Below are 12,801 nucleotides of genomic sequence, written 5' to 3'. Positions count from 1 at the left end.
ATGGTACGTTTTCGACAATTTGTGGCACGACAAATGCGGACAAGCACGGGTTGTAAATTGTCGGAAACTGACGAAAATCAGGCAGATCTGCGGGAGTTTACGGGGACGAAAATCTCACTTTTCATGCAGTGTCAGTCTCTTTCAGCTGGAATAGGCTCTATATCGTTTTTGAAAAGTTAACAAAAATACGTGATTTTTGAGTTTGCAAATCGGAAAGATGTTTGCACATTCGTTATGACTGGATTTGATTTATCAGTTAACTCCATTAGTTGTGATATGAATAAAAAATGTGCTACATCACAGCAATTGGCTAAAAGCTGAACGACGGAGGCAGGTGCCACTTTGTGATTTACCCAATTAGCTTGAAGCAGACATGGGCAATGTGGAGTCAACAAGTCATCTCCATGTCATGTATTTAATCTACCCATCCAATTAACCAGGTGAGTCCAATCTGCACAGGTTAATTCACGGTGAAGATTGGATTCACCTGCTTCAGTTGCTGGGTAGAACAAATACATGACATGGAGATGACTTTTTGACTCCACATTGCCCATGTCTGGCTTGAAGAATTGTACTAAATGTTCTTCCCTTTTGAAAACACTATCCACAGTATCCTTCTCTCCAGATGGATACTATAATATAGTTCATTTTGAACTACACAAATATATCTGGTTCATGCAAGGTTAAGAAGGTCTCACCTCATACATAAACCTCTGGTTGAACTGCTGCATGGCGCCCTGCAGATGGTTTTGCCGGTGCTGCCACTGTTCATAGTTATGCACTGACTCCATTGTGGGGCGCTGCCATGTGGTGGTTCGTGTGGTGTGATCTACATAGTAGGGACGGCCTATTTCATCCAATCGACACTCCCATCTTTAAGCAAACAAAATGAAATCATGCATTACTGCAACATCTAAAGTGAGAAAAAGCTGTGCTACTGTAAAGGGAGAAATAAAACATGATAATTATTATAATAATAAAGAACCCAAAATCAAACCTGGCATTACATTTTTAATCTAATTTGACTAGAAAAAACTTCTACAATCAACACTGTCTATTATTTCAATTTCACCCTTCAGTATTTATACATACACTCACCGGCTAATTTATTAGGTACACCTGTCCAACTGCTCGTTAACACTTAATTTCTAAGCAGCCAATCACATGGCGGCAACTCAGTGCATTTAGGCATGTAGACATGGTCAAGACAATCTCCTGCAGTTCAAACCGAGCATCAGTATGGGGAAGAAAGGTGATTTGAGTGACTTTGAACGTGGCATGATTGTTGGTGCCAGAAGGGCTGGTCTGAGTATTTCAGAAACTGCTGATCTACTGGGATTTTCACGCACAACCATCTCTAGGGTTTACAGAGAATGGTCCAAAAAAGAAAAAACATCCAGTTCTGTGGGCGGAAATGCCTTGTTGATGCCAGAGGTCAGAGGAGAATGGCCAGACTGGTTCAAGCTGATAGAAGGGCAACAGTGACTCAAATAACCACCCGTTACAACCAAGGTGGGCAGAAGAGCATCTCTGAACGCACAGTACGTCGAACTTTGAGGCAGATGGGCTACAGCAGCAGAAGACCACACCGGGTGCCACTCCTTTCAGCTAAGAACAGGAAACTGAGGCTACAATTTGCACAAGCTCATCGAAATTGGACAATAGAAGATTGGAAAAACGTTGCCTGGTCTGATGAGTCTCGATTTCTGCTGCAACATTTGGATGGTAGGGTCAGAATTTGGCGTCTACAACATGAAAGCATGGATCCATCCTGCCTTGTATCAACGGTTCAGGCTGGTGGTGGTGGTGTCATGGTGTGGGGAATATTTTCTTGGCACTCTTTGGGCCCCTTGGTACCAATTGAGCATCGTTGCAATGCCACAGCCTACCTGAGTATTGTTGCTGACCATGTCCATCCCTTTATGACCACAATGTACCCAACTTCTGATGGCTACTTTCAGCAGGATAATGCGCCATGTCATAAAGCTGGAATCATCTCAGACTGGTTTCTTGAACATGACAATAAGTTCACTGTACTCAAATGGCCTCCACAGTCACCAGATCTCAATTCAATAAAGCATCTTTGGGATGTGGTGGAACGGGAGATTCGCATCAGGGATGTGCAGCCGACAAATCTGCAGCAACTGTGTGATGCCATCATGTCAATATGGACCAAACTCCCTGAGGAATGCTTCCAGCACCTTGTTGAATCTATGCCACCAAGAATTGAGGCAGTTCTGAAGGCAAAAGGGGGTCCAACCCGTTACTAGCATGGGGTACCTAATAAAGTGGCCGGTGAGTGTATATGACATATGCTGTTTGGCTGATGCACTTATTAATACATATTCATGTATAAGCCAATAATGAGTTTGTCAGGAAGAATTACATTACTTTATTTGGGATTTTTCTACAATCTATAAACGAGCCCATTTTGAAGGGATCCCACATTAAAAAATAAAAGACTGAGGCTTCTTTGGAAAATCATCAGAAACAGAAGATTTACCCTGGAGGAAGTGATTCAGGTGGTTCCCATGTTGTTTTCTTTCCAATGTGATCCACATAATACACCCTGCCATTCTGATCCACCCTCCGCTCCCATCTAGATGACACCGAGATGGGATAAATACAATAAAAAATACAAAATAAAAGATACAAAACAGAATCTAATAAAAATCATTAAGTGTAATTTAATGATAATTGAAATCAAATGTGTAACAGTTCATTCTAAAAGTCTTTGCTTCAATAAAAAAGAAGTAAATTGTTACTTTTCTATGTCAGTACATGGTATTTTATGTTCTACAATCTCCTAGTGAAAACATTGAACTCGAGATGGCTTTAAGAATGAATCATGAGCACAAAGTGGAACATTGTTCTTGGGTTTGTTCGGCTAAAAAGCAGCGACAGATTTCCTGACACTCTTTCTATGAGTGACTCATTAATTCCTCTCTTCCTGTATTTTCTGCTGATAAAGCTTCCAGTTCCCTCTGTGTTTGTGTTAATAACTCTCAGCTCTGTGACGATTACAAAATGAGAGCTAACCCAGGGGGTAATGGTCCATTGTTGGAGGGTACTCTTGGAGGGAGGGAAGGTGTGGTGTTGCTGGTTTCTGCAGCTCCCGGTGTGGAGGATGTTGAAGGACCGGAGTCTGGAGCAGATGCAGGGCCCTCACTAGCCTCTGTAGGAGCAGAGCCATTTCCAGAAGATGCTGAGGGAAAATTAGGATACAGGGAGCTTGTACTATAATACAAAAGTCAGAAAACGTATGTCTAAACCAACTTTACCATTCAAAATATGTTTCATAAGACCACGAGTAACACTGGACACTTCTTCTCTATGTACACTACCGTTCAAAGTTTGGGATCACATTGAAATGTCCTTATTTTTGAAGGAAAAGCACTGTACTTTTCAATGAAGATAACTTTAAACTAGTCTTAATTTTAAAGAAATACACTCTATACATTGCTAATGTGGTAAATGACTATTCTAGCTGCAAATATCTGGTTTTTGGTGCAACATCTACATAGTTGTATAAAGACCCATTTCCAGCAACTATCATGCCAGTGTTCTAATGGTACAGTGTGTTTGCTCATTGGCTCAGAAGTCAATTAAACGCTCAAAATGGCCAGAAAAAGAAAACTTTAATCTGAAACTCGACAGTCTATTCTTGTTCTTAGAAATGAAGCCTATTCCATGCGAGAAATTGCTTCAAAATCTTCATTCAATCCTCACATTTCATTGGTGCTTCCCTAAGAAGGTTTGGTGTCGTACCTGGTGAAGAAGTTGGTCTGCGAGGAGTTGGGGGAGGAGGCCTGGATGGTCTCGGTGGTCGAAACGGCTTCCCGCCCAACGATGGAGAACCTCTGCTGTTTGCTGTCCTCTGAGGGCTGGGAGAGACTCTGTGCTCCACACTGGCAACAGTTGGAAAGCTGTCTCGATTTGGCCTGTCCAGAAATAAACAAAAATATATTTAAAAAAACAGCAGAAAACCAAAGGATGCAGTAAATCTAGAAACGGTTAATAATGAGATGTTAATTGAAAATGTTAACTCTACCTCAATGTGGGATCCCCATTAAAGTGAGATGCTCCTCCATTATATGTACCTAAAACAACAAACACACAAGAAAAGCTGACCAAAAAGACGACAAAGATCTGTTGAAATAATTATGTACTTTAACTTAAGGGATGTTCAATAAATATCAGTGTCAATAAATATCAGTTAGTTGAATAAACTTTTGGCTCTCAAAATGGTATTGGTGCCCTATTTGTCGGGAACTCGCCGATACTGATGCCACCTTTTTAGTGCAGCATTGGATGCCCTGCCCGATACTGATATCGGTGTCGGTGCAACACTAATAAAAAACTACAATATTTAACAAACAAGAAGTAGAACACTTGTTCAAATGTATACAGAAGAGGTTTACTGTAGATATAAAGTCCATTTTTACTCACTTTGACCGTCTGCCTCTGCTTTGGCGAACATTTCAGGGTCCACTGTCATGCCATCCAGAACGACACACAGGTCTCCCACCCAATCTGTTTGCTCTCTGTCAGCGTACAACTGGAGGGTCTGTACCACCTTAGAAACTGTAAAGAGGTAACATGCTAAGGAGTGACATTAGGGTCCAACAAAACATTATAAATCATCCAAATACATGAGGAACAAGAAAACAGGGAGTATTGAGCTGCATCTGCTCCCGCTGAATCAGAAGTTCATTACTAAAACACAATTGACGAATGATCAGGACTAAAAAGTTATTTTGACAGATGTGAATTTTTTGCTTTGACATGGAACATCAATCAGCATACACATTTTATCCCAGGTTCCCCTTCTTTAGCTCTGCTAGAAGAGATTAAATGAGGCAGAATACCAGAAATCTCCAACATAAATGATCCAAAGCAAATACATTGGAGATGATTAAGTCATAAGACAAAGTGGAAAGCAGTGAAAACACACCTGTAATCAATTCAAATGTATTTCCATTTCGTCAAAGTGATTTTATTGCTTGCTTTTCCTTTGCTGGATTAGTTTCACGTATTTTACTGTTGGTTTCCACCAATTTTAAAATTTCATCACTGATATTTTTTTCTCTGGTTCTTTGCATAACAGCCAAAGGTCTCTCTGGTTAGGTAGAGAACACATATAGAACACTTTTTACCTCCTGCCAAAGAACCTCATGGAGATATAGAACTGGACTTTGGCTCCGCCACTTTTTCTCAAGTATGCTTACTTGTGAGCCAGTGTCTATAATACTAATGTACTACATGTCTTAGATGTATTTTTGCCCTAACTTGACTTAATAACTAAAATGTGTATTGATAACTAGCTCTGCAGAGAACAGATTAAGAAAGTTTGGTCTGTTCCAGGTGATGGTGAACCAGGGGAACATCTAAGTCCTTCAGGACACTGAATGGAGGAATGGAAATACCTCCATTACCTCTCTGATAATATAACTGTAGCTGTAGCTAAAAATCTAGGGTGGAGTTCCTCTTAAAGGTAATTTATTGCTTTGCATTTCCTCAATTGTAAAAATTAACAGTTAGTTTTCTCTCCTTTCAACAAAGCTTGGTGCTCCTCAAAATAACGACTGGCAACCAAAAGTAGCTTATAGTTAGTAACATGTTGTGTTTTAATGTCCATATAACTGCAGGATGCTAAATGTTTTTACAGCCGTCTGCTTTTCAACTACTTACTTTTCATGTTGTTGGCCTTCAGTGTTTCACTGATGTGCAGCTTAGCCTGGCCTAAAAACAAGTCTGACTTCAACGTCTGGTAGCTCCAAACACGAAACATTAGTTTGCTGAAGGGAGTGACGATCCTGTTGAGACAAAACATTTCAATAATTGTAGAAGTGAAATGACAGAAACCAAACTTCTGCCATTGACCATCTGACACGTGAAAGCCCTCTTGGGCGTTACATCATTTCCTCAATCATAAATATTAATTATCTTTAAAAATATTCATAGCTGAAATCCCTAGTAGGCACTTTTATTTTCTTCTAACTAAATAATGGTTTACCTAGAATTTCCTCTTTCTAATAAAGGCCATTAACGGACAGAGGGTGTAACTGCTTCTAGCTGCTTGACCAGCACCATAAAAAGACACTTTGAATATATAACTCTAATGACCTTCCCTTAGTAAACACATGAAAAAATGTGGTGGAAATGATAGAGGAACAATTTTATTGAAGCTTGAAACAAGGTCTCTATTAAAAACATTAACAAACTGAGCCCTTTCTCCATTATACTGTGTTGTTTAAATCTATTAAGCTGATATTCAAAAAGATAAATATGAGGTTCAGCTTAAATTTATGGAAAATATTTCTATACTTGGAAGAATTAAAACATGGGAAGGAAGGAAGGAAGGAAGGAAGGAAGGAAGGAAGGAAGGAAGGAAGGAAGGAAGGAAGGAAGGAAGGAAGGAAGGAAGGAAGGAAGGAAGGAAGGAAGGAAGGAAGGAAGGAAGGAAGGAAGGAAGGAATGCAAGGTCTTTCAAATTAATCAAGTTTTATTGAGAAAATGTTTGTTTACCTAATGCAGGTTAAGTATAATGCAGGAATATTTTGTTACTTCAAAGCAACGTTAAATCGTAAATGGCCTGTACTGATATAGCTCTTTTCAAGTCAAGAGACTTGACCAAAGTGCTTTACACACTACATTCAGGGATTCACCCATTCACGCACATACTGATGAGGCAAGCTACATTGTAGCCACAGCCGTCCTGGGGCTCACTGACAGAAGTAAGGCTCCCATACACTGGCGCCATCGGGCCCTCTGACCACCATCAGTAGACAATGCAGGTTAGTGTCTTGCCCAAGAACACAACGACCCTGAAAGCCGGGGCTTAAACGGTCAAGCCTTCGATTTCAGGGCAAACTTCTACAACCGACGCCACTGTCGCCCCACATCACAATATTTGACTTTTATTCACAAACCACATTATAAGTACACAGGTAAAGCTACATGCTGGGATTTTGTTGTTTGGTCACATCTACTTAAAAAAAACAATAGGAAAAATGTTAAAAGTAAAATACACACATGTAAAAGGCTATTTAATGACCTTCTAAACGTAATAAATAGTTACCAAGAAAATTGGTTATGTACTTCAGACTCTGTTTAGTTGACTGCTTGTTTACTTTTAAGGCGATATACAAACCCTACAAATAGAGATGGAACAGGAAATGTCTTTAGAAACTGCTTATGTGTGGAGCAATTTAAAAACAAAACAGTCATATGAGCATTTTATGTTCATTTTGTGCATAGTTCATTTATGAACAATAGATTAGCCTGGAGCCGCTGGAGCATTGCTGATCCAACTGTCAACAAGCAGTAGAAGGGGATGTTACCTTATAGCTGAAAATTTGTGCTGAAGTCAAAATTAAAAATAGTTTAATACAAGATTTCCACATTTCCCGCCTTGTTTTTAGGCCACAGCTCTTTTTTTTTTTTTTTTTTTTTTTTTTTTCAGAACACCAGATTGGTAAGATTGGAGCTCTACTGTACCAAGGCTCATTGAATCCTGGGTATTCTGTGCTTTTACATAAAACAAAACAAACAAGAAAACTTCAAATGAGTCCTTAGTTATTCTGACTTACACAGTGAGTGACTGCTTCCATTTGGGGGTGTGAGTGTTGTTGCATTTCTCCGTTTTCTTGGACTGGCCATCGACTGTCACTTCCACATAAGGACTGGGGCCAAGCCAGTTCTTCTTGTTTTCTCTTAATTTCGCAGATAGCACTGAAACAGACAGAAGTGGCTTTATAGCAGGCCGGATATGGGAATTAAAAAAGGATAAAAATTACCCATCATTCACACAGTTGAAAAAGGAACTATGAAAGAGTGGGACTCAAACTTATAAAAAATGTTGCCATTGGAGGAAATGCACATCAGTACGTGATAAGGCAAAGCTGAAAAACCACAATCTTTTTTACTGCAAGACGACTAATCCTGCCACTGAGCAGCATTTGAGCCACATATTCATTCCCACTATTGTAAAAAGCTGGCTGCATTACATAAAAGGTGGAGCTGGAATATATAGAGGCAAAGCTTGTAGGTAAAAATACAACACAGCCAGTAAGTCATATAAAGTGTAACATGAGTCAGGTTTTCCAACTAACTTAAGACAGCAAAGCCGGTGTAAAATCTTAATTGCAATCGCTACCTTTAGGGAACCCACTAGCACAGATATGGGAAAAAATTCAAATAAATTTATCTTCTATGGGAGGAACATGACATCGTAATAAAGAGTATAAAATTGTTCAGTGTGCATTCAGTCATGAGGAAGAATCCATTTCAGTGAACACCAGAATCATGTTGACTCATTTATGACTTACGATCCAAATTGATCAAATTGTAGAAAATATTATAATAAGTAATTAGGGAGACACAATATCAAAAACTGGTGTCATACATGTATGCATATCCTATATTAATATTGTCATTATGGACAGTAAATCACATGTGCAAATTTTATATATTCTACTTATATATATATATATATGACCACAATGCTGATCTTGCTTTTCAGCTTCAGTTAAACACTCACAATCCTGCACTTCATCACTATTACTGCTAGTTAAGGAAGGAGAGGTAGGAAGGGATGGTTACTGGCCCAGTTTTACATATGGGCTGATAACAATATATTCAACCAGGGCCAATATTGGCTCATATCAATGTTACAGCTATATATTGTGCATTCTTATAGGTAAGCCATGGATTTTGTGCTGGTTTATACACTAGGTACAAATATGACATGTCACAGAAGTCAATGTTATTGAGCAACACTTCATAGTAGAAAACACAAGTTAAAGGTATATAGGAGGACTTTCCCTAATCTCTGAAAAAGAACCGCCCTCTCCACTTAAAAAAAAAATAAAAATGCACATGCGCCACCCTGTATCTGCTTGTGAGAGGGAGCACCTAGTAAATGTGTGTGAGAGCATGCACAAGCCCATTTCTCCTCGTGCACGCTCTGTTTACAGGTTGCTGTTTGTATCGCTCATACAAGCTTACTTTCCAAAAGAAGATTTGCAATTTTTCCACCGCAATGAAAAAGGCTTGCTTCAATGACTGACTGAAACCATAGCTCACCACACTTTAAAGTGCACATGCACAGAAAAAATGAGGGACGAGCAAGTAGGACTGTCTTATCACCAGAATGATTGACAATTAGGAGGACCACTTATTTTGATGATCCACATGGAAAAAGAACATCCTCCACTATACCTCTAATATAAAAGGCATACCATTTAAGTAAGGAAGACATTACCTTTCAAAGATAACTTTCAAAATGTAAAGAAAAAGTATTTTGAAAAAACTGAAATTTAGTTAAAAGCCATCAGACTAAAGATTATATTACGCTCACAGAAACCATTCTACGTCTCATTTTGATCTGTGTGTATAGAGTAAGACCTGCCATATAGACATAAAGAAGTACCTGAAGACATAAATACCTGCACGCTGGAATCAATGACAATAAAGAAGACTGTACATATTCCTTTAGAAACATTTCTTGTGAACTTTAGTCTGAAGGGGATTTCAGACCCACTATTTGTGAAAAGTCACATTAAAACCTCCCTTTAGCTTCATGCATTACTGACCAACAAAAATCTTAAAACTGAACCTGCTAAATAGGAAAACCACCACGACAATCACAAGAAAAGTTTTAAAACTTACCATTGATCTGTAGCTGTGCCTTCAGGAGATATCTATTGGAGGGGCCTGACATAATGACTCCATTGGCCATGACATAAGGCTGGGGGGAGAGTCTGATGAGAAGAAAACAGATCATTAGGAAGAACCCAAAAGTTTTCTACAGCTTTGGGTCAATATTATTTGTAAACTAGTTGCAATTATATCTGTGAAGAACCCATTTTTTATGTACGCATTTAACCACTGAATATCAGTTTATTATTATTTATAGTTAAAATTTTTGGTGCTGAAATTTTTATCAGAATTACATTTAATCAGATACTACTGTTTAAAAACTCTAAAAAGCACCTTATTTCCACTGATGTGTTTCTAATCCCCTTTAACCAGTCAACTCTTTAGATATTTAAACAATATTTCTGCTTAGTCAACCAAAATCACAGACTGCAACCACAAACCACAGTGGTGTGATCACATTATCAGTAGACTTTTAGTAGACAATCGGAATTAATACATCTACTGTCAACAAATTAGGTCTAAAACATCTGCAAGGGCAGTACAAACTGATGCATCGTTTACAGAAAGCATCTAATGACAGATAGTTTTGTTTATGAACCCAAAAGGTTGATTAGTCAACAAACACAACTGCTATCAGTGATGTTTTTGTCAACAATGAGGATGACAAAATCATTTTGTTAATGCTCCTTTTTTTTATGACAATAACGAAAACTGACGAGCTAAACGTAGATCTTTGATGATTAAAAGATGACGAGCCATAACTTTGAGTTTTCGTGACCGAGACGAGACTAAATACAAAATAGTGGGTCGTCGTCAGAAGTTTAAAATGCATTATTTTGCTGTAATCTGTTAGACAATTTAAGCAGTATTATCCGTGCTGCTGCTTCCTGTTTTGTTTTCTGCCACCCACCATTACACATGCTGCAGGAGCAAAGATGGACAATGGCGGCAGCAGCAGGGTATGAGAAAATAACTTTTGTGCTTGTGCAGAAATGCATCTATCTGCAGAAGTCTGCGCTTCACGCTCCACTCTAATGGTTCGATCTCAGCAGTCTGACTCTTCCTGCTCTCTCTACTTTTTAACTATTAGGATTTTATTTCTTCCAGCACACAACAGGTGATAGTAAACATTCTTTAAAATCTACCAAAAGGAAACCCTAAATTATATCCAAATAAAATATTTCATTGAATTCTGTTTATCTCTGGATAAAGCAGCGGTAACCGTGGGACAAATCGAAGAAATACGCCAAAAGCCAAAATTGCTAAAATAGAAAGAAAAATGTTTTTATTATTTGCTTTTTTTGGAGTAATGAAGATTTTATTGATCTGTGTGTAATGCATAATTCATATTAGATTAGGAAGAACCATTAAACCTAAAACCATTCCTTTATTGTTCATTTTGTTAGCTTATCTGTCTGATATATTAACCAACATGATGTGTTTAACTAGATCTGCTATTTGCACAACTTTTGTGAGAGACTTTTTTATTAATTAGGGCATTAATTCATAACAAAGTTTATTTAAATTCTGTAAATCAAAGTTTTCTGCCCAATATCGATAAACTGCACGACAGCATTCTATACCGAGCAGTTGTAGTATCTAGGGTAGAGCTGTCAGTCTATTAAATAATCTGGTTGTTATTTGAAATTGTAAAGGTTAGCTTTTTTGCAACATAAAGCTGCCTAAAACTAGACAAAACCTTTTTACGTTTTAATCGACTAAAACCGACTAAAACTCAAATATTGTAATGACTAAAATGTGACTAAACTAATAACAGTTTTCGTCCTGAAGACTAAGACTAAATCTAAGATGGCTGTCAAAACAACACTGACTGATATTGAATAAAATAACCAGTTCCAGTATCACAACCAGTCCCACTGCTATGGTGTTGCAATACTGGGAAAAGATTACCTACAATACCAAGGTTTTATGCATTTATCTCATAGCATGAAATAATTGACAACCAACATACTGAATACCAATCGTCTGCCTATACCATACATACCGTTAATCATTTTCCTAGCATCCTCCACTTTCCCATTAAGTTCAATAATTGTTAAGAGATGTATCTCAATTCTCCTTTTAAATGTCTCTGCTCTTTGATGCAATAATTTTGGGGTTCTTGTTTTTGCTTTTCACTAAGATAGACAATTATTATTATTATTGTTTATTGTGTCTATCAGCTCTTTTCATAACAGAGGGGCATTTCATGAAACTTGTTGGTTCCAAATGACAAAATAAGCCAGGCTTGGCCAACTAAGCCTAGCTTACAAGCTAAGCCAGGTTTTCTAAAAGTAGAATGGGAGGCAGATATTTTAGTTATCAGGCTCCTCTCCTGTGGAACCAACTACTAGATATAGTCTGTGGGGAAGATACCCTGTCCTTTCCTTTTTGATAAAGCTTATAGTTAGAGTGGCCCAGGTTATCCTGAGCTATCTCTATATTTACAGTGCTATTGACTTAGACTGCTGAAGGAAATAGGGACCCTTTCCATCATCTCCCAATCTGCAGAATCTGTTCAATCTCTAACGTTATGCTCTCTTTGCTTTTTCTCATAGTAGCTTCACCTCGTCTGTTCCTGTTTGGCTGTGACTCCATCCTGGAGAGAAATATCAGCTGTACTGCTGCCATCAACACCTTTGTTTATAGAACTGGTAGCCTGGACTTTTTTTCAGTGTAGTCCTGTTTCTCTGACTAACTTTATGTGCTCTCTTTCATTCTCTGTCATGGGAGCTACCTTGGAACTTGTCTGCCTGGCTGTGTGTTGGCCCTGGACAAGGTTGCTTGTGGAGCTGGTTAACAGTTGCCCTTTTTTATCTCTGCTTCTTTCTGTATGTCTGCTTCCGTCTTCCCGAACCACAGTCGGGAAGATGGGTTAGTGACTCACACGTCACATTATCGTGGTCATTAACCTGTCTTTCTCTCCAGAGTTTCCTGCTTCAGACGCCCAAGCCATTGCTACTCAGATCCGCCAGCAATTAATAAATGCTTTTTAATGTATCCCACTGTCTGTCTTGCCTGTATACTGGGTTCCTCTGTCCTGAGTCATTACACAATCTGTATTACTTGATTAAATAACATTTGCCAGTGAGGTAGGCATTGAATGTATTATAATTGTGTAACATTGTTTAGCATTTT

The 12,801-nt window shown here is 38.5% G+C and overlaps 1 protein-coding gene across 1 annotated transcript in view; it reads right to left on the bottom strand.

Moving 5' to 3' along the window:
• The window catches only part of LOC119796395 (E3 ubiquitin-protein ligase Itchy-like), a 34,310-nt gene that overhangs the window by 17,388 nt on the left and 4,121 nt on the right, over window positions 1–12,801 (bottom strand). Inside the window, exons 2-10 of the mRNA XM_038304908.1 lie at window positions 9,673–9,764; window positions 7,593–7,734; window positions 5,692–5,816; window positions 4,450–4,584; window positions 4,052–4,100; window positions 3,769–3,941; window positions 3,040–3,205; window positions 2,504–2,599; window positions 699–873 (exon numbers count right to left, since the gene is read on the bottom strand). Coding sequence (XP_038160836.1) covers window positions 699–873; window positions 2,504–2,599; window positions 3,040–3,205; window positions 3,769–3,941; window positions 4,052–4,100; window positions 4,450–4,584; window positions 5,692–5,816; window positions 7,593–7,734; window positions 9,673–9,742 — 1,131 coding nt within the window. The 5' untranslated portion in view covers window positions 9,743–9,764. The remainder of the gene's footprint in view (window positions 1–698; window positions 874–2,503; window positions 2,600–3,039; window positions 3,206–3,768; window positions 3,942–4,051; window positions 4,101–4,449; window positions 4,585–5,691; window positions 5,817–7,592; window positions 7,735–9,672; window positions 9,765–12,801) is intronic.

Source organism: Cyprinodon tularosa, unplaced genomic scaffold (assembly GCF_016077235.1).
Source record: "Cyprinodon tularosa strain WSP-4 unplaced genomic scaffold, ASM1607723v1 ctg547, whole genome shotgun sequence".
NCBI classification, from domain to species: domain Eukaryota; kingdom Metazoa; phylum Chordata; class Actinopteri; order Cyprinodontiformes; family Cyprinodontidae; genus Cyprinodon; species Cyprinodon tularosa.
The sequence above is the reverse complement of the archived record's forward strand: the minus strand, read 5'-3'. Positions and strand labels throughout refer to the sequence as shown.